Below are 27,009 nucleotides of genomic sequence, written 5' to 3' on the forward strand. Positions count from 1 at the left end.
GTGATACATCTTGTTGCTCTTTGTAGCTGGGTCCATGATTTTAAGGCTTTCATATGTATCCCTGAACAGATCCATAGTTTTCTGAGTGGATTCAGGATTGTCGTAGTTCTTTATGGATCCAGGATTGTAACTGAGCACATCCATCATTCTATATGGATCCAGGATAGTCACTAGACAGATCCATAGTTCTTAATGGATCCAGGATTGTTACTTAACAGATCCATCATTCTATATGGAACCCAGGATTGTTACCAGATAGAACCATAGTTCTTTATGGATCCAGGATTGTTACTATAAAGATCCATAGCTCTTTATGGATCCAGGATTGTTACTAGACAGATACATAATTTGTTATGGATCCAGAATTATTACTAGATGGATCCATAGTTCTTTATGGATCCAGGATTGTTACTAGACAGATTCATAGTTTTTTATGGATCCAGGATTGTTACTAAAAAGATCCATAGCTCTTTATGGATCCAGGATTGTTACTAAATGGATGCAGGATTGTTACTAGACAGATCCATAGTTATTTATGGATCCAGGATTGTTACTAAAAAGATCCATGTTTCTTTATGGATCCAGGATTGTTGCTAGATGGATCCAGGATTGTTACTAGACAGATACATAGTTATGGATCCAGGATCGTTCATAAAAAGATCCATAGCTCTTTATGAATCGAGGATTGTTACTAGATGGATCCAGGATTGTTACCAGATGGATCCAGGATTGTTACTAGACAGATCCATAGTTCTTTATGGATCCAGGATTGTTACTAGACAGATTCATAGTTATAGATCCAGGATTGTTACTAGATGGATCCATAGTTCTTCATGAATCCAGGATTGTTACTAGACTGATCCAGGATTTCTACTAAACAGATCTGTAGTTCTTTATGGATCCCGGATTGTTACTAGACAGGTCCATAGTTCTTTATGGATCCAGGATTGTTACTAAAAAGATCCATAGTTCTTTATGGATCCAGGATTGTTACTAGACAGATCCATAGTTCTTTATGGATCCAGGATTGTTACTAGACAGATACATAGTTTGCTATGGATCCAGGATTACTTGATAGATCCATAGCTCTTTATGGATCCAGGATTGTTACTAGATGGATCCAGGATTGCTACTGGACAGATACATAGTTTGTTATGGATCCAGGATTGTTACTGGACAGATTCATAGTTCTTTATGTATCCAGGATTGTTACTAAAAAGATCCATAGTTCTTTATAGATCTAGGATTGCTACTAGACAGATCCATAGTTCTTATGGATCCAGGCTTGTTACTAGATGGATCCAGGATTGTTACTAGACAGAAACATAGTTTTTTATGGATCCAGGATTGTTACTAGACAGATCCATAGTTCTAATTGGAATATAGGGATTGTTTACTACGATCCCATAGTTTCTAATATTGATTCAGGATTTGTTTACTACAGCTTACATATTTCTTTATGAATCCAGGATTGTTTACTTTGATAGGTCCATAGCTCTTTATGGATCCAAGATTGTTACTAGACAGATCCATAGTTCTTTATGGATATAGGATTGTTACTAGACAGATCCATAGTTCTATATGGATTCAGGATTGTTACTAGACAGATACATATTTCTTTATGGATCCAGGATTGTTACTTGATAGGTCCATAGCTCTTTATGGATCCAGGATTGTTACTAGATGGATCCAGGATTGTTACTAGACAGATACATAGTTCTTTATGGGTCCAGGATTGTTACTAGACAGATACATAGTTCTTTATGGATCCAGGATTGTTACTAGACAGATACATAGTTCTTTATGGATCCAGGATTGTTACTGAACAGATCCATCATAGTTCTATATGGATCCAGGATTGTTACTGAACAGATCCATAGTTCTACATATATGGCTCCAGGATTGTTACTAGACAGATACATATTTCTTTATGGATCCAGGATTGTTACTAGACAGATACATAGTCCTTTATGGATCCAGGATTGTTACTGAACAGATCCATAGTTCTATATGGATCCAGGATTGTCACTGGATACATGATTTCTATATGAATCCTGATAGAGACCCTCGAATTTTACAATGTCATTAACTCAGATGCATGATTTCCTGGCTTAGGTAAACATTGCAATAGGATCAATTTCTAATTACACTCTTTTATTAACATTACTATTTTAGGATATGGCATCTCTTTACTTATGCAATGTTATTTGTTTAAAATATCAAGTGTCTTGAAGATGGCAGGGGTATGTCTAGAACTGGTATGCGTGAAGAAGATTCAATTACCATCTCTTTGGCGTTGCATAAGTCTTCTAAAACTCTTAGTGTTAGTGTTCTAAGTCTTTTCGATGTACGTATGTTCAATTGTTCATGGTCAAGCTACAACATGGGTGATTCATATATAATTTTCAGTTTTTTTAATGAATTACTTACATTTTCTTGTTTATTTATTACTTTTTTTGCTTTTTGATCCATAAATAATTTTCATGTTTTTTAATGAATTACTCACATTTTTTGTATATTTATTTAGTACTTTTTTTTCTTACATTTTTAATGTGATTTCTTCTCTGTATTTCCCATTATCTTCTGTTATTTCCTTCAAATGAAGACAATATTCTTTGGAAACTTGATTTTTAAGTCAATGGCCCCTGTGATGGGCTTGTTCCATAAGAGGGTTCATCTTCTGACTAATAATAATAATCATAATAATAACATGTAGGAGTACATGGATGGGCTTTACTACTATCCTACAATACTGTTCTGTGTTTGAACACACCGTATGCATCCCCAAGTTACTAAAAAAAAAAAAAAAGCAAAATATATGAAACAAAATGACACCAGAATAAATTTCATGTCTTTAAGGACGACTTTGCCTAGACACAAGCACAAAAATTAATAATAAAAGAAAACAACGAGGGGCTTCGACAAATGCACATGGGTCTGCCCAATACATTTCTAAACTTTACTCCTTTTCTCCTCCTCCTTTTTGTGTGAATCAATCTAACTATCAGGGTCAATAAAACAACCTGCAACATGGCATCCGTTTTAATGAAAATGGACACATGTTAACATTTTTTTTTCTTCATCACAGCAAATACAACAATGATGCAGTCAACTCCCGCCTGGAGACTGGCTGTTAGGTGTTTTCACGGTTTGGCTAAAATTGTCACATTCGGTGGAGTTCCCCCCACAACACGTTAAAGAAAACGGGGGGGAGTCGGGTGGGATCTTTCTATCCATCATAGAAAATGTGTAGAAAGATCCAACTTTCGAAGTCGCGGTTTCAGGTCTGTGTCTCTCACATTCTCTTGGTTTTCTCATAACTGGCAGAGAAATATTTTGAAATTCATATCCAAGTATCAGTTATAGAAAGGAGAAACGTTCGAGCTCCAACGGAGCTTCCGGTGAGTAGTCAGTTGAAAGCGTGGGGTCTTCGCGTAAGCATTCGGTCCATCATCAGGACTTACTCGCAAGCTTCACGGAGACGATGGCTTCCAACAGTAGTTTTCGCTTGTTGTTTGGGGGGTCGCCACTCCCTGGTAAGGGAATGTCCCGGCGACTCTCCAGTTTTATGGGTAGATCTCCTCATACTTGAGAGAATGAGTGAGTGAGTGAGCGAAGTGAGTGAGCCAGTTCAGGCTAACTCATGCTACAGGAAATTGCATGCAATTCGAAGACTCATATCCCTTCAGGCACTCTTGCAACCATACCGTTTGAATGCATAGAGGATAGCGATGTAGTGACGGCTTTGAAAAATAGAAACATATCCAAGAAGGCAAAATGGGGTTGTAGGTCAGAATTTCAATCCTAGTGTAATAAAAAAATATTCATATATAGTATATATTTCATAATCTGAATACCTTAACGTAAATTTACTTTAAGAGATAATATATACTTTTTATAATATGTCAAGCGATTTTCTATAAATGGACAGTTAATTTTTACAATGACTGATTTCAGTACTGGTATAATCATGAATAAATAAAACAAGTTTTAATTTTACATTATTTTGGCAATCATGCAAACTTGATTTGAATATTGTCTGCTCATCAAAGAAGTTTATTTTCTACCAAGATCCAGTTCAAGCCATTGGATACTTAAAAGTTACATCAGAAAAAAAAAATTGAAACTCCTTTTTGATTACCGAATACACTTTTGTCTCTTAAAAGTTGATATCTAGGGCCCGCTACACTATAGTTCGTCTTAACTACAACAAATATACTTACATCTCATAATCTCGCACAAATGTACACACATGCAAGTTACACACATCGTAAACATATTCCTATTCTTAAAACTCTTCAAACATGCAAGCTTGTTCAGACACAAAAAAATGCATTCACACCCACAAGCACGCTTGCACTCGCTCGAAAAATTCTGGAAAACATATCAAAATGTTCCTCACTCGAGAACAGACGCCTTGAATTCCTCGTGAAACGAAAAAAGTTCTCCAAATATTTGATGGAAGACTGCATTTCTGTGCATTGCCTCACAGGATCGACCACCTCCCTTCGGAGGACCGACGGAGGAGGTACCACTCCTGTGGACGAATGGTCAAACAATATCTTATTCATAAACACTCCGACTAAGAAATTTCTTCCTCTTATCTCTACAGAGACCGTGTTCATCATCCTATATTTTTTTAACGCAGCGAGACCATCTCACGGTGACCTGGCATCGCGTCCACCTCACGAAGAAGAGAATAGGAAAGCTTGCGTCTCTGGATGCCTCCTGTTTACCACAGCCAATTCTCCAACACAGACGAATCAACTCGTGAATATGTATCGCCTTGTACAACGTGCAGCCATTCACGTTGCACCGGGCTTGTATCTCGACAATATGCAAGCATAATTTAAGAGCAGACGTGACAATTTTGCTTTAATGTACGGAAATTGGTAACTGGCATCTCGCTAAGCTTTATTAGCACTCACTTCGGAATCCTTGCAATGGATGTCAGGTCCTCCAACGTATATCTTAACTCTGCCTGCTCCTTGTGGTCACATACACACACCTTTCTGTAAATGTATACCGCTATATACAGCATTGACACGCGTTCCGACGAAAGACGAGAATGGAACCGAAATCCCACAGAAATCTACGAGAAGAGAACAACCGCTGCATCGCGCAACACTGGGTTGGAAAAGGAAGTAGTTTCGTGAAAGCTTTTCCTCAACACAGCCACGACTTAGCCTGAACTGGTCCCAATCTTCAATGAGGCAGTTTTGTCATGAAACTTAATCAAAAGTGCCTAGATCACGACAGATTAACGTCTATGTTAAATCTATTCTTATTTCCTATGCATCTCACATACAGATGTGACTTGTCTCAAGTGATACTGCTAAAGTTTATCAAGTATTTAATTTTGTCAGATATTTGAAAGGGGAATATCTGTCACTGATTTTCATTATATACTGAATTTGCCATTCTGTATTCACCTTGTTGCACTATTATATTTCTAAGTTTCTAAGTGTTCATTTTAAATGACTGACAGTCATCAAAAGCCTTCATCATTTGCTATATTCATCTAGGGTGAAACAATTGTATCTAGCAATCTTGAGATCAAGACCAAATGCATTTCATGGAGGAGTTTGATGACAAAGGCAAGATCTAATTGTTCTCCTCCAGAGAACATAATTGACTCTGTAGTAGTACCTGGTTTGTTGTTGTATTTCTCACTGATGTTCATTTCTAACCAATAAGTGAATTTTATACCTTTAGAAGTGCGTTTGCAAATAACCAAGTTTAATGCTTCATTCTAAAATGTATTATTACAATTTTGTTAAAGTGATTTCAGTTTGGTATTGTGGGTTGCATTTCTTAATGAGATGTGCATTTCTAACCATTAACTGTTTTATAAAATTGATGCGGGCTTTCTGTAGCTTGCTTTTTTTTCTTCTATTTGGAAAAAATCACAGTCCATAATCAGTTACATCATTTAAATGGTTTGACTTCAGTTCATCGGTTCAGTGGAGTCTACAACTGCGTCAGTCGCATTCCTACGAAGTCCGAAGAATATGGATGTAGTATTTGCTTCTGATATCGAAAGAAAATTTGCCAAAAGTGTAAGAAAAATATCTGGTGATTCTAGTGGTTCACACCATCACTACTATTTTGAACAGGTAAATAAATAACTCATCGTGGACTTCATTCAGACATCTGAGAGTTTCCTCTCCTCTTCATCTTCTGACAGTCCTGTGTAGGATGCTGGGGCACGTGCGCCGGCTTTTAAGGGCACGTCTGCGGCCGTTCTGGGCTGTAAAGTGCTTCCCATGCTCGTGACACCGATGGCCAGGTGTGAGTGATACATATGTAAACAGACTGGAACGCCCGAGAGTGCCAGAGTGCCAGGTGACACATGGTGCCGCAGCATCCTACGGACTTGCGAGACAGACAAAAAGTTTTCGGTGACAAACCACTCCTATGTGGGGTCTGGAATGATAAAGCCTCGTTTTCACGGCATACCAATGGTTTGTCTTCACGTATCAAGTGAAATTTGGCTTCACGGGCTTGCGTCGTCATTACAAACCCGCGATGACCCGAGAATCTTCTCAGTGACTGGGTCATTCTTCCACGAATGCTCTGACCAAACCGTCATGGCAAGTTTCACTGATACATCCTTGTCAGGAGAGTTTGGACGTCTACTCAAGTAAGGCGTCGTACAAATCACTCACAGAGTAGAAAATGTATAATGTGTTTCGACTCGTTGTCCATTTGTCTAAAAGGTTGAAGAAGAGTGTACAAAATATCTCTCTCTATGTGATAGTCGGAGGTAGTGTTTCTCCACTTTACAAAATATGTCGCGTACTACACAGCGCAGCAGCGTCTACTGGCCACACTCGCCAGTTCTGTATGTGACCGCGACAACCGCTGCAGGGGCCTCTGCTTCAACTCATCTATTTCCCAGCATTCTGGATGCGCCTTCGACTGAAAGCCTCGCAGCCCAGAATGGAAACGAATGAAGAAATAGAGAAGTCGGTGCGTTGAGTATACTGTCAGGGTCGAGTTACTTTTTTTCTTCTACGTCATGTGACGAACAGGTAATGCTTCTCATCTACACGCAATATAAAAGTCACGTTTCCAAAGGTGTGTACGTATATTTTTTCGTTGAAGGTGCCTCTTCTCCTTGGAGTTTTTTTTTTAAAGATTATGCAGAATGGCTGTGCCAGCCATATTGAGACAGCCCTGACTACTCACTCAGCAGAGTGGAGTCAGGATAATTGTTAAGCCTTTCAGTCACCGTAATCATTGAGGGTATCGAAAGCAAAAAAGGAACAGAAGGGAGAAAACTTTGGGACCACTTGCTTGATTTTCCATGCTCGAAGGTGGAACGTTCCACAAAGCTAACGAGAAGTTCCTCTGAAATATTCGTAAAAGTCTGTGTGTGTGTGAGTTTCCCTTCCGTATTCGGTTCTCTCGTGTATGTCCCACGAAGCTCCTTCGAGCTTTGGATATACGTTTCTTAGCTCCTGTCTTCGAGAAGGAGGCTCAGAATCTCTCTCTTTCTCGCTGGAGCGATTGGCGTTTCAACACTGGCGTCTCGTCGCCCCATGTCATCATGTCGAAACCTTTTAAACTAACCTTGGAACTGCTGATTAATAATCCCTACTCATCACCCACACACAAATACTCTTCAAAGTAGCATCGCACTGGACAGCTTCGTTCCAGCTGTGTGAGGTCGAGAGCTGTCGTCTTACACATCTCCTCCCTCAAACATTGAACGTCTAAATTTCAAACACAAACGAAAGAAGCGCCCGGACATCCGTCCCACTGTAAATCTATCAAGTATCCCGTCTGAAGCAAGGTCATTCCGAACGGGCGACCTCCTGAGACCCCGCAGGGCGAGTCTGTTTCGCCCTCTCAGTTCTCCTCTTCGTCCTCGTTCTTGTAGGTGACGTACCTCACGGACGACTTCTCCCCGTATATCAGGCCCTGGGGGAGAGATTGGAATGTATTATGAGAGAGAGAGAGAGAGAGAGAGAGAGAGAGAGAGAGAGAGAGAGAGAGAGAGAGAGAGAGAGAGAGAGAGAGAGAGAGAGAGAGAGAGAGAGAGAGAGAATGTCATGCTTCCTCGACAAAGACATAAGAATAATTTTGTTACAATCATTTTCATTCCTATTGCACAGAAGTATTAGTATCTGCCAGGATATCTTCAGCCTGCGTAGCTCAAGTTTTACAGAACCGTTCTGTTTGAAAAGACTGTCGATAGGACCCAAGCAAGACCCTTAGGGATGCATCGGATTTGTTGTCCTTCGTTTTGCTGTCTGTAGCGAACGCTCTACGTGGTCGCGTTAGAATCGGATTTTTTTTTATCAGCCTTTGAATTCAACTCAATTTTTCGTGAGTTGGTTAATCAGTTAGTTACAAAGTTAGTTTAAATGTCTATCTACTTATTGGTTAGTTTTCATTTGTCTACTCTGACAGACTGATTTATATTTACATACAACAAAAATTACTTGTGAAGAGAACGGTACTTCAAAACAAGACATACAAGACAAGAGGCGCGTCGTTGCCAGAACGACCTGCTTTACCTGACGTTCTCCGTGATTCTTAGCAGGAGGAGACTTGAGGCAGTACATGAGGGGTCCGTAGAGGAAGTTGATTATGGCAATACCGTAGAGCATCCACTCGAAGCCCAAGGTCTGGACTAGCGTTCCTGAGAGGGCTGGACCTGCAGAGAGAGAGAGAGAGATGCAGCTCAATTCGTTTTATACAAAGTTGTTTCGTTACATTAAATATGACAAAAGTATTTATTGTTGCCTTGCAGTGATCCATCATGACAATTTTAGAATTGCTATAGAACTTGAATTTTGTTGATATACATATAATTCAAGTTTTGTTGACACATATTCAAGTTTTGTTGGCATGCATATAATTCAAGTCTTGTTGACACACATATAATTCAAGTTTTGTTGACATATATATAATTCAAGTCTTGTTGACATGCATATAATTCAAGTTTTGTTGACATATATATAATTCAAGTCTTGTTGACATATAATTCAAGTTTTGTTGACATGCATATAATTCAAGTTTTGTTGACATTCATATAATTCAAGTTTTGTTGGCATAAATATAATTCAAGATGAACTAAAAGGAAATAATGGTTAAATGAACGAATATTGAAACTCAGGTTGTAAATTCGACAGTCACAAAATACAGACGCCATAGATGCAGGAGGCACCTACTAGCACCAAAAAACTGCTGAAGGTCCGGACTCTATTCTGTTCATCAAAAATAAAAACCTGCGCTACCTGATCGAGCTGATATTAACCAACATAAAAACATGGCTCTCTGATTTAAGAAAAAAAAAAAAAATCTCTGACCTTTCATAATCGAATAAATTAGGGTGGAGGGTGGTAGTTAAAAAAAAAATGTACCTTTTATGCAAGGCATGACCAAAAATATTAGAAGAGACCGGAATTCAGTAGCCTCTTTATGTATTTTGTTTGTTATTTTATTAGAAGGGACTAGAATTCAATAGCCTGTTTATGTATCGGTTTTGTTATTCTATTAGAAGGGACAGGAATTCAGTAGCCTGTTTATGTATCTTTTTGTGTTATTTTATTAGAAGGTACCGGAATTCAGTAGCCTGTGTATGTAACTTTTTTGTTGTTATTTGTCAAGCCATTGCAAGCAAGGGAGTCAAGTTAAGGACTGCTAACGATGAAATAAATAACCAAACGGACCTCAATTTTTCGTGGTATACCTTACATCGGCCGAAACAGGGAGCAACGCTACTGTTTAGACTGTTCAGTAGAGGCTGGAAATATGTTAATTGGGAACGCAAATAATCCCTGGAGTGGACTTAAGCAGCTTCGGCGGAGATTAGACGCGATTTTGGACTTACGAGTGTTTTATTTAAAAATATCTTGGTCGGGCTTTCAAACACTTTGTTGAAAAATATCGAGGCCAGTTCAGAAAAATGTACTTGTTGAAATAAACGTGGACCAACTTCAATGCTGGGTAGACAAGGTTTTAGACCTATAATTTACAGTAAAGGTAAAGGAACTAGTTTACTAATTAATGTAATTTAGACAGAAAACGACGTCCTCGATGGAGTAGACAGAACCCAATTCCCTTTTTGGACAGACAAGTATCTATTTTCACAACAGGCAGCAAAGGAAACGACAGAAAGCCAACCGGGCAGCACCCGGACTTGAGAAGTCCTTTACCAATGACTTAGGTAAAAGAATAGGCAGAGGAAATCTTACCAATGGCAAAACCGAGACAGAAAGCGACATCCCCGATGGAGTAGACAGATCCATAGACAGCAGAGTGACGAAGATCGACGAGATAGCCCAACTCGGGCATCATGGAGGAGTCCACCATCCCAATGGCGAATCCGAGGCCAGCGTTTGGGGCGATGAGGTGGTTGATGGAGGTGGCTTTTGGGATCTGCGGGAGGAAGGAAAAATGAAGAAGATCAGTGAAGGAAAAGGAAGAAGAAGATGAAGAAGATCAGTGTTATCGAATGGAGAAACTCTAAACATTATCTTGAAAGGCTTTCAACCATTACCTTAAAAAGTTTTCAACTACTATCTTGAAAGACTCAACTAATATCTTGACACCCTTCCAACCAGTTTCTTGAAAGCCTTTCAACCACTATCTTGAAAGCTTTTCAATCCCTATCTTTAATGCATTTCAACCACTATCCTGAAACCCTTTCAACCACTATTTTTAAACCCCTTCAACCAGTTTCTTGAAAGACTTTCAGTCCCTGTCTTTAATGCCTTTCAACGACAATCTTGAAGCCCTTTCAACCACTGTCTTGAAAGCCATTCAACCAATTTCTCTTGAAAGCTTTTTAACCATTGTCTGGAAAGGCTTGCAACTACTATCTTGAAAGACTCGTCTAATATCTTGAAACGCTTTCAACCAATGTCTTGAAAGCCTTTCAACCAGTTTCTTAAAATCCTTTCAACCCCTATCTTTAAACCCTTTCAACCACAATATTGAAACCCTTTCAACCACAATCTTGAAACCCTTTCAACAAATGTCTTTGAAGCCTTTCAACCATTATCTCGAAAGCCTTCCCGCAGCTCTCTTTAAACCCTTTCAACCACAATATTGAAACCCTTTCAACCACAATCTTGAAACCCTTTCAACAAATGTCTTTGAAGCCTTTCAACCATTATCTCGAAAGCCTTCCCGCAGCTCTCTTTAAACCCTTTCAACCACAATATTGAAACCCTTTCAACCATTAACTTGAAAGACTCTCAACCAATCTCTTGAGAGCCCCTCAACCACTCCCCCCTCCAAAGACCGGGGTGTCTCTTTCCGGAAGGTCTGACTTACAAAGATGAGGCAGATGGCGATGATCCAGAGGCCGAAGAGAGAGGCCAGCCAGCGTCCCATGAGGTGCCCAAGAGGACCGAAGAGGTTGGTCCCTATCAGGTAGGAGACGGAGGCCGGGATGAAGGCCGCCCCCAACTGCCACTCGGGGGCACCCATCGTGTCCATCATCCACAAGGGTAGGGAAGGTTCCAGCATGCCAATGCCCATGTTCGCGAAGGTAATGGCTCCTGTGAAGGGGGTGGCTCGGTTAGGCTATGCTCTTGTCAATGCAGTGGTAGACTGATACATGGCAAAGGTCAGGATGGTTTGGACTTGTGGTGAGATGGTGGTGAGGAGCGCAATTGTCATTTGACAGTGAAAAGATGAAGGCGATTTGGGCATGTGGTGAGATGGGGGTGAAGAGTACAATTCACATTTGGCAGTGAAAAGATGAAGGCAATTTGGGTATGTGGTGAGATGTGGGTGAAGAGCGGCTAGTCAGAAAAGTAGTAGGCACGGAAGCTGCAGGGACACAAACCTAAGTCTGTTAAGCTCTGTTTCTGCAAATTCTGCGCTATTCTGATAACAGTTATCATCCTATTAAGGGGCAAAACAGGGGCATGTGCCAAGATGGAGGAAAGATGGAGCAGTTAGTAATAAAAAAAAAAGTAGTAGATGTGGAAGTCGTGGGACAGAGACCTGTAATAGGAAGGTTGTGACAATCTTGGGTATAAAGCATAGATCAAAACCTGATCAAAGATTGGAATTCGAGCAGAAAGTGCAGACGACAGAATAAAGCAGAGAGAGTTACTCGTTTCACGTATAACCCCTTCGTGGGACAAGCAGATGTAAAGATGGTGATGATGATGATGATGATGATGACATAACAAGGCAAAATGAGATAATAAACAGAGAACCAAGTGTCATCTATCTGAGCATACTTAAAGTAGAAATATTAAAGTATAAAAAGGTGACTAACAGTGAAAGATCAACCAGCCCAGGTTCACCAGAGTAACTTATGCTAGGTATTCAAGGTGCACTGCAATGCAAAGGAATATATTCCTCATTCTAATGTCTTTGTCTAGTCGTTTTCCCAGAGTCTCTCACCAGCAGCAATGATGATGTAAGGATCCATGCACAGTTCTCCCAGGGTGGGGGCCACTTCCTCTTGCCTCACCACGGCAGGCTGGAGGACCAGAAGCTGCAGAACTGGAAGAGAGAGAGAGGAAATAAAAGGGTCGATCAGTAAAACGAGTGTGAAGGTGAGAATGACATTTATGCTGATGATGTTAAAAATGTTTATAAACAAACCTATTTAACCAGGGTTTGTCTCTTAATTCATGACGCCCAGTTGATGCTGCATAGTTCTAGATAAGACAGGACCCCTAGACAGGAAGCCTCGAAGCCTCTCGTTTCCCAACTAGGTTAGGTCAGGGCAGGTTAGATTCCCTGACGTAGTCATGGGTCAGCTGTTTACCGCAGCTGGTGAACAAGAACTAAAAGGTCGCTGCTGACTTTGCCCCAGTAAACAAGAACGTAAAGAAAGGCCATAAACAAACATGAACTTAGAGAGGAAGCCCACACAAACAGGACCACAGGGAAAGGCCATAAATAAACAGGAACACAGAGAAGGGCCACAAACAAACAAGAACATAAAGGAAGACCATAAATAAACAGGAACACAGAGAAAGGCCATAAATAAATAGGAACGCAGAGAAAGGCCACAAACAAACAAGAACACAAAGGAAAGCCACACAAACAGGAACTTAAAGAGGAAGCCCACATTTAAACAGGACCACAGGGAAAGGCCATAAATAAACAGGAACGCAGAGAAAGGCCACAAACAAACAAGAACACATTGGAAGGCCATAAACAAAACAAACAAGAACATAAATGAAGGCCATAAACAAACAGGAACTTAGAGAGGAAGTCTACACACAAACAGGACCACAGAGCAAGGCCATAAATAAACAGGAACACAGAGAAGGGTCACAAACAAACAAGAACACAAAGGAAACCCAAACACAAACAGGACCACAGAGAAAGGCCATAAATAAACAGGACCACAGAGAAGGGCCACAGTCTAACAAGGAAGGAAGCGACCACTTACGTCCGTCGCCCAGAGCGAGCACAGCCAGGATGAGGAAGGGCGCCGACTTCCCGACGAACTGGAACATGACACCTCCGAAGGGCGGGCCGATGAGCACTCCAAGGGCCAGGCCTCCGAGGGCGATGCCCATGGCGTTTCCTCGCTCCTTGTCGTCCGGGTATCTCTCTGCCAGCATGCCCATGCCTGGGGGGAGGGAAGGAAGATGGAGATTAATGTCCCCCAAAAATATGTTGTTGTAGGGTTATTTTTCTTAACTGGGCTGAAAAACAACAATACTAATTAGGGTTAATATCTTAAAATGCAATGGAAATGGCACAAGAATGGTATGTAGGAATAATAATAATAATAATAATAATAATAATAATAATAATAATAATAATAATAATAATAATAATAATAATAATATAATAATAATAATACCACCATGGGACACCAGAGTTGAAGAGAAAGAGAGGGAAAAATGGATAAGTATCAAGACCTGAAAATAGAAATAAGAAGAATATGGGATATGCCAGTGGAAATTATACCCATAATCATAGGAACACTAGGAGGCACGATCCCAAGATCCCTGAAAAGGAATCTGGAAAAACTCCAGGCTGAAGAATAGCTATAGGACTCAGTCGAATTGGAGGACTGTGATAGACCAATATATATATAGTATATATATTAATAATAATAATAATAATAATAATAATAATAATAATTAATAATAATAATAATAATATTAATAATAATAATAATAAAATGTATTAAAATGAAAGGAGACTATAGTAGATCCACATCAACCGTGCATCTGATGTCTAGGCGGTCCCTTACGACGCTTCTGATTGGCCTAGACATCAGATGCACGGTTGATGTGGATGTACTATAGTATTAGGGTTGTAATGCATTGCATCTTCGCTTTAGCTTACGAAGACTCAATAATAATAATTAATAATAATAATAATAATAATTAATAATAATAATAATCATAATAATAATAATAATAATGTTAAAAAGGATGGCAGAATTAAGCGAGTTGATTTTATATATTGTTTTTTCTATTTTCCTTACAATTCGCTTCTCAGGCTCAGCGATGTTTCTGAGTAACTGGCCAATATTCATATTGGGAATTTTCAAAAATTGTAAATGCTGAAGGAATCTTCACACAAGAGAATCCCCGAGACCTTCGAGGCGAGATCCACGGCTTCGCCCAAGACCGGCCCGACCAATGAGAATGCAACTCTAGGTCCGTGCCGCTATAAATACCGTTCCGCAAACTTTCTTGCTACAGTCTCTTCAATCGACTCGTCCGAAGATGACCTACGAGAAGGTCGAAACGTCACGTAATACCAGCTATACCAGCACCAACACCAACACCAGCCCTTAATCCAAAGACGACCCTGGCCCGAACTGAACTACGCTTACGGAATAATACCGGCACTGACGACGACCCCTGCTTGACCTGGACCTGATATCCTGTTCTAATAAAAGATTCCTTCAGCATTTACAATTTTTGAAAATTCCCAATATGAATATTGGCCAGTTACTCAGAAACATCGCTGAGCCTGAGAAGCGAATTGTAAGGAAAATAGAAAAAACAATATATAAAATCAACTCGCTTAATTCTGCCATCCTTTTTAACAGTATTTGCCTAAAAGAGGGTCTTCTACCAAAATAATAATAATAATAATAATGATGATGATAATAATAATAATAATAATGACATACCTGACACTGAAGAACAAGAAGACCCAATGCCCTGCACGGCTCTGGCGATGAAGAGAACTCGGTAGCTGGTCCCGAATGCAAAAACTGGGGAGGAAATGAGATAAATGTTGCGATAAATGAACGCAAAAGTCAAGTTAAGTACATCTTAGTTTTACCAGACCTCTGAGCTGATGAACAGCTCTCCTATAAAGGGCTGGCCCGAAGGATTACATATTTTTACATGGCTAGGAACCAATTGGCCACCCAGCAACGGGACCTACAGCTTATGGTGGGATCCGAACCACACTATATCGAGAAATGAATTTCTATCACCAGAAATATATTCCTCTGATTCCGCGTTGGCCGAGCCGGGAATCGAACTTCGGACCACCGGATTGGCAGCCGAGCGCGAAAACCACTCGTCCAGCGAGGAACTAATGAACGTAAAGGGAAAAATAGGATAAAGGGGTAACAGTGATAAAGAAAACTGGAGAAGATATTTGATAATTGTTGTGATAAATGAACGTAAAGAAAGAAAAGGATAAAAGGGGTGCATAGTTATAAAAGAAAACTGGGGGAAAAGGCCAAAATTATCGAGTGTGTGTTTGTTTGTGTGTGTGTGTGTGTAGACACGGAAGCCTAGTTTAGGCTTTTTGTGAGTCGTTTCCCTCAATTATGTACTATGAAGAGATAGAGAGAGAAAGAGAGAGGCAGCGGCACGTGGACAGAAGGAGCAGAATGAATGACAATTTGGAAGATGGGCCCGCCCTAATACTTCCCTCTTCAGGAACTCTCTCTCTCTCTCTCTCTCTTATTCCCTTTCTCACTTTCTCTTGTCTCTGCTTCTTTCTCTCTCTCGCATGCACAGATCTTTCTTTCGGGTGAAGTTTGCTTGCTTGCTTTCACTCTCTCTTTGTCTCTCTCTCTCTCTCTCTCTCTCTCTGTCTCTCTCTCTTTCTCTCTCTCTCTCTTTAAAACAAAGAAGAGTAAAAGAGAATAAAAGAGAAGAAAGGAAATATAATAAAGGGTAATAACACTAGAAAGTGAAAACGGAGGAGAAAGGAGAAGGGAGAAATAACCAAGAAGAAGAAGACGAAACAAAACATAAACACTCCGAAGGAATCTTGGTGTTGTAGATTAATCAGGCCTTATGGCAGCACGGGCTCTCGCTCCAGGATGAAGCAGCAGCCCGTGATATGGAGGGGGTTGTGGGAAATGGAGGGGGGGGGGTATAAAAGAGGTGGGGGGGGGAATCCGACCCCATCGACCAGAAAAGTTAATGGAGACAGGGAACCAACCAGTGGCAGGCCAATTCTTTATTTATATGACCCCCCTACCCTTTAACCCCCCCCCTCCCACCTCCCTTTATACCTGAGGGTTAAGGGGGAGATCTCACTCAAGGGGTGGAGATATACCCCCCCTCTCCCCTCCCCCTGGTACCCTATCCGCCATCTCTTCTTCGCTTGACTGAGGTTTCAAGAGGGCAATTTGCGGTTTCTAAAGTGGTGTTGCCATTACATAGAAAGGGTTAGGAAAAGGTAGGGGGTGGGGTGGGGGGTTAGAGGTAAAGGGAAAGGGAAAGGGAAGGGAAGGAAGGGGGGGAGGGTGGTGGAAGGAAAGGGCCTGACATCCCTCTTGGAAATTGGGTTTCTAAGTGCAGCCGATGATGAAGAAGTCTCCCCTGGAATCGTCAATAAAAATTACAGAAGGGGTTGGCCAAGGTGCTGATGTAGAGAAGCGTGTCTGACACGGGGAGAGAGAGAGAGAGAGAGAGAGAGAGAGAGAGAGAGAGAGAGTTTGTAGTGTCAAATACATAGACACCAATGTTGTGTGTGTGTGTGTGAGAGAGAGAGAGAGAGAGAGAGAGAGAGAGTTTGGAGTGTCAAATGCATTGTCAACAATGTTGTGTGTGTGAGAGAAAGAGAGAGAGAGACCTTACCTTACAGACCTTACATCTTGTTCGGGTTGCCCCAGGTCCCTCAGTGTGAGGCACCTCTAATGTCTACCAGAGAGTTGCTAGTGCATCTTCCGGTATATTTTGCATCTTCCAATCTTGGATGGTCTGGGATGCAGTTTAGATATTTGTCGAGCTTATTCTTAAACACATCTACGCTCACTCCTGATATATTCCTCAGATGAGCTGGCAACGCATTGAATAGACGCTGCATTGTCGATGCTGGTGCGTAGTGGATTAATGTCCTGTGTGCTTTCCTTATTTTTCCTGGTATAGTTTTGGGCACTATTAATCTACCTCTGCTTGCTCTTTCTGATATTTTTAGCTCCATGATGTTTTCGGCTATTCCTTCAATCTGTTTCCATGCCTGAATTATCATGTAGCGTTCTCTTCTCCTTTCTAGACTATATAATTTTAAGGATTGTAGTCAAGGTCCTTAACTTCTTCTATTCTAGCTGTAAAGGACCCTTGTACACTCTCTATTTGTGCAATATTCTTTTGATAGTGTGGGTACCATATCATATTGCAATATTCAAGTGGACTACGAACATACGTTTTGTAAAGCATAATCATGTGTTCAGCTTTTCTTGTTTTGAAATGCCGTAACAACATTCCCATTTTTGCTTTACATTTTGCCAATAGAATTGCTATTTGATCGTTGCATAACATGTTCCTATTCATTATCACACCAAGGTCTTTAACTGCTTCCTTATTAGTGATTGTCTCATTATTAGGTCCCCTATATGCATATAGCTTTCCTTCTCTGTCTCCATAATTTATTGATTCAAATTTATCAGCGTTAAATACCATCCTATTTACCTCTGCCCATTCATATATTTTGTTAAGGTCTCTTTGTAGAATAAGAGAGAGAGAGAGAGAGAGAGAGAGAGAGAGAGAGAGAGAGAGAGAGAGAGAGAGAGAGAGTTTGGGGTGTCAAATGCATTGTCAACAATGTTGAGAGAGAGAGAGGAGAGAGAGAGAGAGAGAGAGAGAGAGAGAGAGAGAGAGTTGACAAAAGTCATATACCAGAACACAAGATAGGGAGAGAGAGGAAGAATAGAGACAGAGAGAAAGAGAGTTTGTAGTGTCAAATGCATTGTCAACAATGGTGTGTGTGTGTGTGTGTGTGTGAGAGAGAGAGAGAGAGAGAGAGAGAGAGAGAGAGAGAGAGATAGAGAGAGAGAGAGGGGGGGGGTTCTCATTCAAGGATAAATAAAGCTGTAAAATACTTGATATCAAATTAACCTTCACCATTATCTTTTTATGCTTTACATAAAGTATGCTTATATTCACAAACTTTATACATAGGATATGAATAACAAATTGCAACTGCATGCAACATAAACATTCATGTATGGCATAAACGGCAACGATGAGGGAAAAAGTATATATATATATATATATATATATATATATATCTATATATATATATATATATATATATTCGGCAGTGAAGTACTGATCTTCTGAACTCGATGAACGTTTATGTATAAATAATGTATAAGTATATATGTATATATTTGTGTTGGTATGTTTATGTTGAATTATTTTCATTCGTTTTTCTACGTGTGCTGGTTCCCTCATCTTCTCAAGTGCATTTCTTTTCACAAGTTGGCAGTCAGCTGATCTTACAGCCTTGATTTTATATATATATATATATATATATATATATATATATATATATATATATATATATAGATAGATAGATAGATAGATAGATAGAAAGATTGTATATAAATATATATATATATATATATATATATTATTGATATATATATATATATATATATATATATGATATATATAATATATATATTAGATAGACAGATAGACAGATAGATAGATAGATAGATAGATAGATAAATAGCTAAGACAAATACCAATATGAGACACCAACTACGCCATTTTTACCCAAGAGATTCTCTCTGACCACACACCCCTTTACCAAATATTCCCCCCACATGCCGCCCAAACATTACCCCCACCCAGCCTCCACCCCAAAACACACACACACACACACACACACACACACACACACAATCGAGACAGACAGGTCGAAGCGGAATTCGCCGAGGAAAAATCAGACGGACGCTCTTAATGTGGGAAGTTACGACACCAAAACAACTCGACCCGTGATGTAATTAAAAGGAAAAAGTCAGAAAAGAAAAAGACAATGCTCCCCGAGACCTTTTAGCTAAATGACTCTGGTATTAGGTCCAGTTTGGGAATGGGAAGGGGCGCTGGAGGAAGGGGAAAGGAGGACATCCCCCTCTCCCCTCTCCCCCGAATATATATCAGGAGTTGGACACGGAGGGAGTGGAATGATGGCGGCGTCCGGGCTAATGAAAAGCAATCGCTTTGGCTCATCTAGTTTGAGTCTCTCTCGTCTATTCTCTATTGTTGTTCCTTGGAGCGCTGCTGAGGTTGCTGTAGACAGCAGATAATCATTTTTTTTTTAGGACACAAGAGAGTTTTCTTTGACTGAATGAATAATAATTTGGGTGTTTAGGTCGTCATAGGAATCCATATACATACGAATACGAGGTGCACATATTTACAACATATAAATAAAGTGTTTAAATAGGTTAATTACTGGGAGTTGGTCCAGTTTTTTAAAATAATTTTTGTAGCTGGACATGAATTTCTTGTCAACACGTTTATGCTTAGATCATTATTGAAATGTATACATAGGTGTGTAGCCGTATAAAATATACACATACAAAATGCAAAAATATTATAGTACCAGTTGGAGTAAATAAAATTCTTATTGCAATGACTTGCTGCTAAAAAATAAATTTATTAAAAATATATATTAAATTTATTCACTTCTGAAATAAAATCGACGACACAGAGAGAAGGAATGGAAGTGAATCAAAATATTTACTCTGAGTTTTCACACATAAAAATTCCATTCAGGAACACAAAGCACAGGTAGAAAACTTCGCACTCAACTTCAACCAAGCAACATCAACTTCAAACTTCCTTTAGCTTATAGCAAAATAGAAAGGAACTCCTCCTTCAGCATAAAGAAGAAAACTTATCCCTTGAAAGCTTTCACAGACAAAACTTCAAATTCAATTTTTAAGAAACCCAGACCAATACTTAAACTTCGCACTCAACTTCAACCAACCAACATCAACTCCAAATTTCCTTTAGCTTAGAGCAAAATAGACAGGAAGGAACTTCTCCTTCAGCATAAAGAAGAAAACTTCTCCCTTGAAAGCTCTCACAGAATAAAGGAAAAACCTCAAATTCAACTTTTAAGAAACCCAGGCCTGTACTTAAACTTCGCACTCAACTTCAGCCGACCAAAACCAACTTCAAATTCCTTCGAGGAACTTCTCCAACAACTTCAAATTCCTTCAATGAACTTCTCAGTCGAGACATCCGCACCACATCAAACTCGCCTTCAACCAACTGACATCAACTTGAACTTCATTTGCCCCGAAGAAATTCTCCGGGTAAACTTCAAACTTCAGCACGAAGCACTGGGCAACTTCAGCTCAGAATGCCACTGGAAGACAGACCACTGGAACGAGGTCTCTCGGATTCAATAAGAAATTAATTCCTACCAATCAGAGGAATCCTCTTCCTTCAAAGCAATTAGCGATATCGCTACAGATTCAATCTCTCTCTCTCTCTCTCTCTCTCTCTCTCTCTCTCTCTCTCTCTCTCTCTCTCTCTCTCTCTTCTCTCTCTCTCTCTCTCTCCTTGTTCCTCTTCTTCTCTCTCTCTCTCTCTCTCTCTCGTTGCGAGGATTGTCAAGAATTATACTGCAGTTACCAGAGGAGTTAGTAGGAATTGTCATGACTAACAACTAGTATACGTAAGTTCTAGATTTGAATGACACTGCACAGAGAGAGAGAGAGAGAGAGAGAGAGAGAGAGAGAGAGAGAGAGAGAGCCATTATAAACGAGGGTTGTTGTGGATTTAAGATTGTAATACGTACACAAATACGCACGAACACATGCATAAACACATATATAAATGTATGTGTGTGTGTTTCTTTCTTTTTCATATTTCATTTTCCTTTATTTCCAAGTAAGTTTCCATCAATGGAAAATTTTGACGCTCAACGAAAACCACCATCCTAAATCTTCAGCATATTTCAATGTTAACATTGTTAATATAAAGCTCTAAAGAGTCGATTTCAACCAAGTGAGTTCACCCTTCAATTTGCTCTTATCCAGAACCACAAGATTTGTGAATTTTTGTTTTGTTGACATATCTCTTAAGATGCCTGACAATGCGTTCCTTCAGCTGCCCTGGTGTCCTTGGCCTTAAGTGCAAGAAGAAGAAGAAGAAGAAGAATACAAACAAAACCAGAAAACCCCAGAAGGACAGAATCCTACTAAGAAGATCGCCTCAAAGAACCATTCGTTGAATCCTATCTGTTTGGTCAGAGAAATTTCCTCATCCCGTTTTCTGTTGCCATTCCCCAAAGCGGTGATTCGACCAATTTACTTCAGGGAGCGGTGTCATCCCGAGTCAATATTATTCTTAAATTCGGATTCCTTCCGCCTCTGTATAGGACTGTGCGTAGGGTTTAGTTGAAGGAGTTCAGAATACATATAGGGGTGAAGGGGGCAGGTCCCCGGGGGGTTTTGATGTCAATATTCGTGTGAGGTCTCTGAATGATCAGTTTTGTGGGATTTTTCTTCAGTCACTTTTATATTTTGTGCGGAAATTCTACGTTGTTATTGAAGCAAACTGTCTATGTTGGTTTTGCAGCCTTGATAACAGTCTTCGAACACTGGTTTTTCTCTCCTCTCAAAATTAAATATCTTTCCTTCCATCAGTACAACAAAAACAACAGAGCAATGAATAATCTTATCAAAGCTCTTCCACTGAGAAATCGGACTTTGATATTTCTAAATGCGAGACACTGCGTCAAGAGATTAGACATACACGAACTAATGAAATAAGGTGACAATAAAACAAGAAATAATTGACTACACCTACTCTAAGAATATCATCAATAAACCAGCTAATTGAAGGTAGATCCCACAACAGGACTAAAAAATGTTAATGTTTAACTGAACTAGACCATAAAAATCATAAATTTTTACTTACTCAGAGTAGAGATGAACATTATAACAAATCCTGCAAACATGGGTATGCTGTAGCCAATCCTGCGAAGAGAATAAAACATATTAATAAAATTAGGATACTGGTTCACAAGCACAAATACAGAGAGCAGAAACATACCATATATGAGTGTGCTGGCTTTATCCTAAGCTAAGGAATAAGCCCCGCCCACTTGACATCGATGCCAAAGGTGGCCTGAGGGAAGTCCCGGAGACATGCATTTTCCTCCCTTGAGGCATGCCCAAGGACTTTTGAATATTTTATAACATATATGTGCATATATAATTAATTTTTTACCATATATATATATCACACACAAAAATTTATATCTGTAAATGTGACTGCAAAAAAATTCAAGAGTATTTTTCAAATATAAGGTACTAAAGATTGCTGAGAGAGAGAGAGAGAGAGAGAGAGAGAGAGAGAGAGAGAGAGAGAGAGAGAGAGAGAGAGAGAGAGCTGAAGACACCTCAGTTATGCAGTGTTAGGGTAGACGAATCTAAATGTCACCGGATATCTCACGCTACATATCTGAACTCGAGAAATTCTCTCTCTCTCTCTCTCTCTCTTTTCTCTCCCAGGGCAAAACTTTTCCCGACCAGTATCATCTAATCATTCCGCCAAAGCGGAGAGAGAGAGAGAGAGAGAGGAGAGAGAGAGAGAGAGAGAGAGATAATTTCTTTTTTCATTTTCCACGGTCCCATAATTAATTAGGCGGAGGTCCGTTCATCAGCGGCGATCAGAAAATTTTCTTTAATCATCTCTTTTGTGAGAGATAATAATTCCCTTCTCTTACTTTCAATAATAAGTGGGGGAGGGAGTCACATCCCACGCTTAAGTTTGTCAAGGCGTCCAGTTCGTTAGGGGACTGAAATGTTAAATTTATTGAAGGGAAAGTTCAAGTCATTATTCTGGATTATTTCTGCTGCTAACAGCTATTCGTCGACTTATGTTCTACACTTCGAAAGCAATTTTCTTTAGCATTTTATTTAAGCTAACAGCTCTTCGTCAGCTGATAGTTACTTATGTTCTGCACTTCAAAAGCAATGTATTTTTTAAGTATTTTTTAAGCTAACAGCTATTCGTCAACTGGTAGCTTTTTTCTTATTGTTTTTGCAGCTAACAGCTGATGATTACTTCAGTTCAGCACTACAAAGATGATACGCCACTTAGAACCATGACGCCAGTTTTAGTAGACATCAGTCAATCAACGCCACTTAGGAATGACTTATAAAAGCCACAGGCTTCTAAATACACACACACACGTCTTAAGTACACACCAGAAAGTAGCTTACGACCTACATAGGGTAAACATCGCCTGGGCAGTCACGCGTCTGTACGTATATATATATCTCATATATATATATAATATATATATAATATATATATTATATATATATAATATATAATATATAATATACAATATAATATATAATAATATAATATGAATGTATTATATAAACTTATTTATATAATACCTTATGTTCATGGAGAAAACAAATAGACATCAAATCTAAACTCGAAATTATTTATGAAAAAATACTGAGAGAGAGAGAGAGAGAGAGAGAGAGAGAGAGAGAGAGAGAGAGAGAGAGATCGGGCACTGGGCTAAGCAATTAAGATCTCCAGGGGCGTGGACTCCTCTTCCGAAGGGGCGGAAGGGACCGAGGGAAATTTACATCTAAATTGTGGCTTTTAACCGAGATCGAATCTCCGGCAGAAAAAGAATCGATCTTTTTTAATAATACAAAATTATTTTTTCAATAATTCAAAATTATTTTTTAGATCTCAAACCTTTTTTTTTTAGATCATTCAAAATAGGTTTTTAAATAATTCAAAGTTATTTTTTAAATATTTCAAAATTATTTTGCAAAAAAATTCACAATTATTTTTTGAAATAATTCAAAATTATTTTGAAATAATTCAAACTATTTTTAAATAATTCAAAATTATTTTTAAATAACTCAATTAATTTTTTAAATAATTCAAAATTATTTTTAAATAATTCAAAATTATTTCTAAATAATTCAAAATTATTTTTAAATAATTCAAAATTATTTTGTAAAATAATTAAAAATTAGTTTTTAAATAATTTTGAATTATTTTTCAAATAAATCAAAATTATTTGTTAAATAATTCCAAATTATCTTTTAAAAATTACAAATTTTTTTTAAATAATTCAAATTTTTTTTAAACAATTCAAAATTATTTTATACACTTCCAAATTATTTTTTTAATAATTCAAAATTACCCGGAAGAATTCTCTTGTTATCCGTCGTGGATATATGACCTAACATTTTCCTTCCCTTCCACTAACTCGTAATAGTTGCTGTTTTCTTTCGTTCTGCAATGTCAAAATACCGTTTTGGTTTTCTGTCCAAGAAGTCTGTTGAGATGGTAATTTAGAGTCTGCCCGTCCTCGACTCTCAACAACTACTGAGCCTAAAGGCTGCAAATTGGTAATCGTAAATCAATACAATCAATAGTTTCTTAGTTTCTTAAGCTCAGTAGCCACTATTCAGAATTTCCTCGGAAGCGATAAATTAATAAACAAATAAATAAATAAATAAATAAATAAATAAATAAATAATTAAATAAATTGATTAACTTCTGAAAAACAGGCAGGAAAAATGAACTACAAAACTCTGCAAAGAAAGACATATACTCGCAAAAATACGCACGTGAGAGAGAGAGAGAGATCTAGTCCTAACAGATTGGAGAGATACGAAGGAACATGAAAATCAAACGCAACAAAGTACAGAGAGAGAGAGAGAGAGAGAGAGAGAGAGAGAGAGAGAGAGAGACGCAACAGAACATAAAATAAACCCATAACAAATTCGACGGAGAGAGAGAGAGAGAGAGAGAGAGAATGAACCCGGCATATTGACAGAGAGGGTTAGATCTTAATCCGCTTAGCATTCCCGTGGGGGCAATTGGATAGAGAGAGAGAGAGAGAGATAGCAATCCTGCAGCCCTATACAATATGACGGGGGTATACATATATCCTATTAAGTCTCAATTTTAAATATCATTCTGTCCCATCCAATCAATTTTATTCTTTTTTTTGGGGGGGGTCGACGTCGATGGGGAAAATCCGGTCGAAATCTTGTTACCCCCAATTAACAGGACAGTTCCACGAGGCAGGATTTTCGTCGCAATTTTTAAATTTCCCGGTTGTTATCGGGACCAACTATTGGCGTTATTCGGGAATCACATCGGCGGACTGGTCTGGTATACCTACGTGGATCAGACGAGGACGCGTGTTAGAAACTATACTTATTTACTGGAGACCAGCAAACATAGGAGGGTCGTATTCATACATACGTTACACTAACATAAGAGCTTCCTTTTTGTTAGTTTTAAAACAACCACAGATAGAATTATTGTACTATTTTAAGAGATCTAAAAAAATTATCATACTCCTTAAGGAGACAAACATGATTTTACTCTTTAAGGAGAGAGAGAGAGAGAAGAGAGAGAGAGAGAGAGAGAGAGAGAGAGAGAGATAATTATCGTACTTCTTCAAGAGACATAATACACGAATCGTACTCCTTAGGGGGACAAGAACAAAGAATTGTCGTACTTCGTAGAGACAAAAAGTTGATGACAAAAACTGGAGATAAGCGTAGGCTACTCCTTAATTAGAAGAAAGAACTGTCGCTCCTTAAGGAGAGAAATAAATTATCGTACTCCTCAAGAAGGAGTAAAATAAAGAATCATCGAACTCCTTACCTTACCTTACCTTACATCTTGTTCGGGTTTCCCCAGGTCCCTCAGTGTGAGGCACCTCTAATATCTACCAGAGAGTTGCTAGTGCATCTTCCGGTGTATTTTGCATCTTCCAATCTTGGATGGTCTGGGATGCAGCTTAGATATTTGTCGAGCTTATTCTTAAACACATCTACGCTCACTCCTGATATATTCCTCAGATGAGCTGGCAACGCATTGAATAGACGCTGAATTATCGATGCTGGTGCGTGGTGGATTAATGTCCTGTGTGCTTTCCTTATTTTTCCTGGTATAGTTTTGGGCACTATTAATCTACCTCTGCTTGCTCTTTCTGATATTTTTAGCTCCATGATGTTTTCGGCTATTCCTTCTTTCTGTTTCCATGACTGAATTCAAGTAGCGTTCTCTTCTCCTTTCAAGACTATATAATTTTAAAAATTGTAGTCTTTTAAAGGACCCTTGTACACTCTCTATTTGTGCAATATCTTTTGGTAGCGTGGGTACCATATCATATTGCAATATTCAAGTGGACTACGAACATACGTTTTATAAAGCATAATCATTTGTTCAGCTTGTCTTGTCTTGAAGTGCCGTAACAACAGAAAAGAATGATCGTACTCCTTAAGAAGGAGAAAAAATCTAGAATTATCGTGCTTGTTGAGAAGGAGTAAAGACTTATTTAGTACTCCTTAAAAGAAGCCGAGAAATAAAGAATCATCGTACTCCTTAAAGAGACAAAAAAAAGAAAAAAAAAAGAGGATCGTACTCCTTAAGAAGAAGAAGAAAAAAAGGTCTTATCGTATAATCGTAAAGAGTACGATACTTAAAACTATTTAGAGAGAAAAAAAATTATTACCATACTCATTAAAAAAATCATTGTACGCCTTATAAAAAAAGGAGTTATCGTACTTCTTAAAAAAAGCATTATTACACTCCTTCAAAAAAAGGAATTATCATACACCTTAAAGATAAAAAGAATTATCGTACTCCTTAAAAAAAAAAATATTGTACCCCTTAAAAAAAGAAATGATCGTACTCCTTAAAGAAAAAAATCGTACTCCTAAAATAAAAAATAAAAAAAGAATTATCGTACCCCTTAAAGAAAAAAAGAAAAAAAAATGATCGTACTCCTTAAAGAAAAAAAAATGATCGTACTCCTTAAACAGAC

The 27,009-nt window shown here is 38.7% G+C and overlaps 1 protein-coding gene across 2 annotated transcripts in view; it reads right to left on the reverse strand.

Moving 5' to 3' along the window:
• Window positions 1-3,829: 3,829 nt before the first annotated feature.
• LOC135209205 (synaptic vesicular amine transporter-like) overlaps window positions 3,830-27,009 on the reverse strand; it is a 132,983-nt gene continuing 109,803 nt past the window's right edge. For both annotated transcript variants that reach the window (XM_064241889.1, XM_064241888.1), the window contains 8 exons: window positions 22,098-22,156; window positions 15,092-15,175; window positions 13,382-13,564; window positions 12,379-12,480; window positions 11,293-11,519; window positions 10,209-10,392; window positions 8,526-8,665; window positions 3,830-7,926 (listed from right to left, as the gene is read on the reverse strand). In XM_064241889.1, the coding sequence (XP_064097959.1) occupies window positions 7,855-7,926; window positions 8,526-8,665; window positions 10,209-10,392; window positions 11,293-11,519; window positions 12,379-12,480; window positions 13,382-13,564; window positions 15,092-15,175; window positions 22,098-22,156 (1,051 nt within the window). In that variant the 3' untranslated portion in view covers window positions 3,830-7,854. The remainder of the gene's footprint in view (window positions 7,927-8,525; window positions 8,666-10,208; window positions 10,393-11,292; window positions 11,520-12,378; window positions 12,481-13,381; window positions 13,565-15,091; window positions 15,176-22,097; window positions 22,157-27,009) is intronic.

This window comes from Macrobrachium nipponense, chromosome 37 (assembly GCF_015104395.2).
Source record: "Macrobrachium nipponense isolate FS-2020 chromosome 37, ASM1510439v2, whole genome shotgun sequence".
Taxonomy (NCBI): domain Eukaryota; kingdom Metazoa; phylum Arthropoda; class Malacostraca; order Decapoda; family Palaemonidae; genus Macrobrachium; species Macrobrachium nipponense.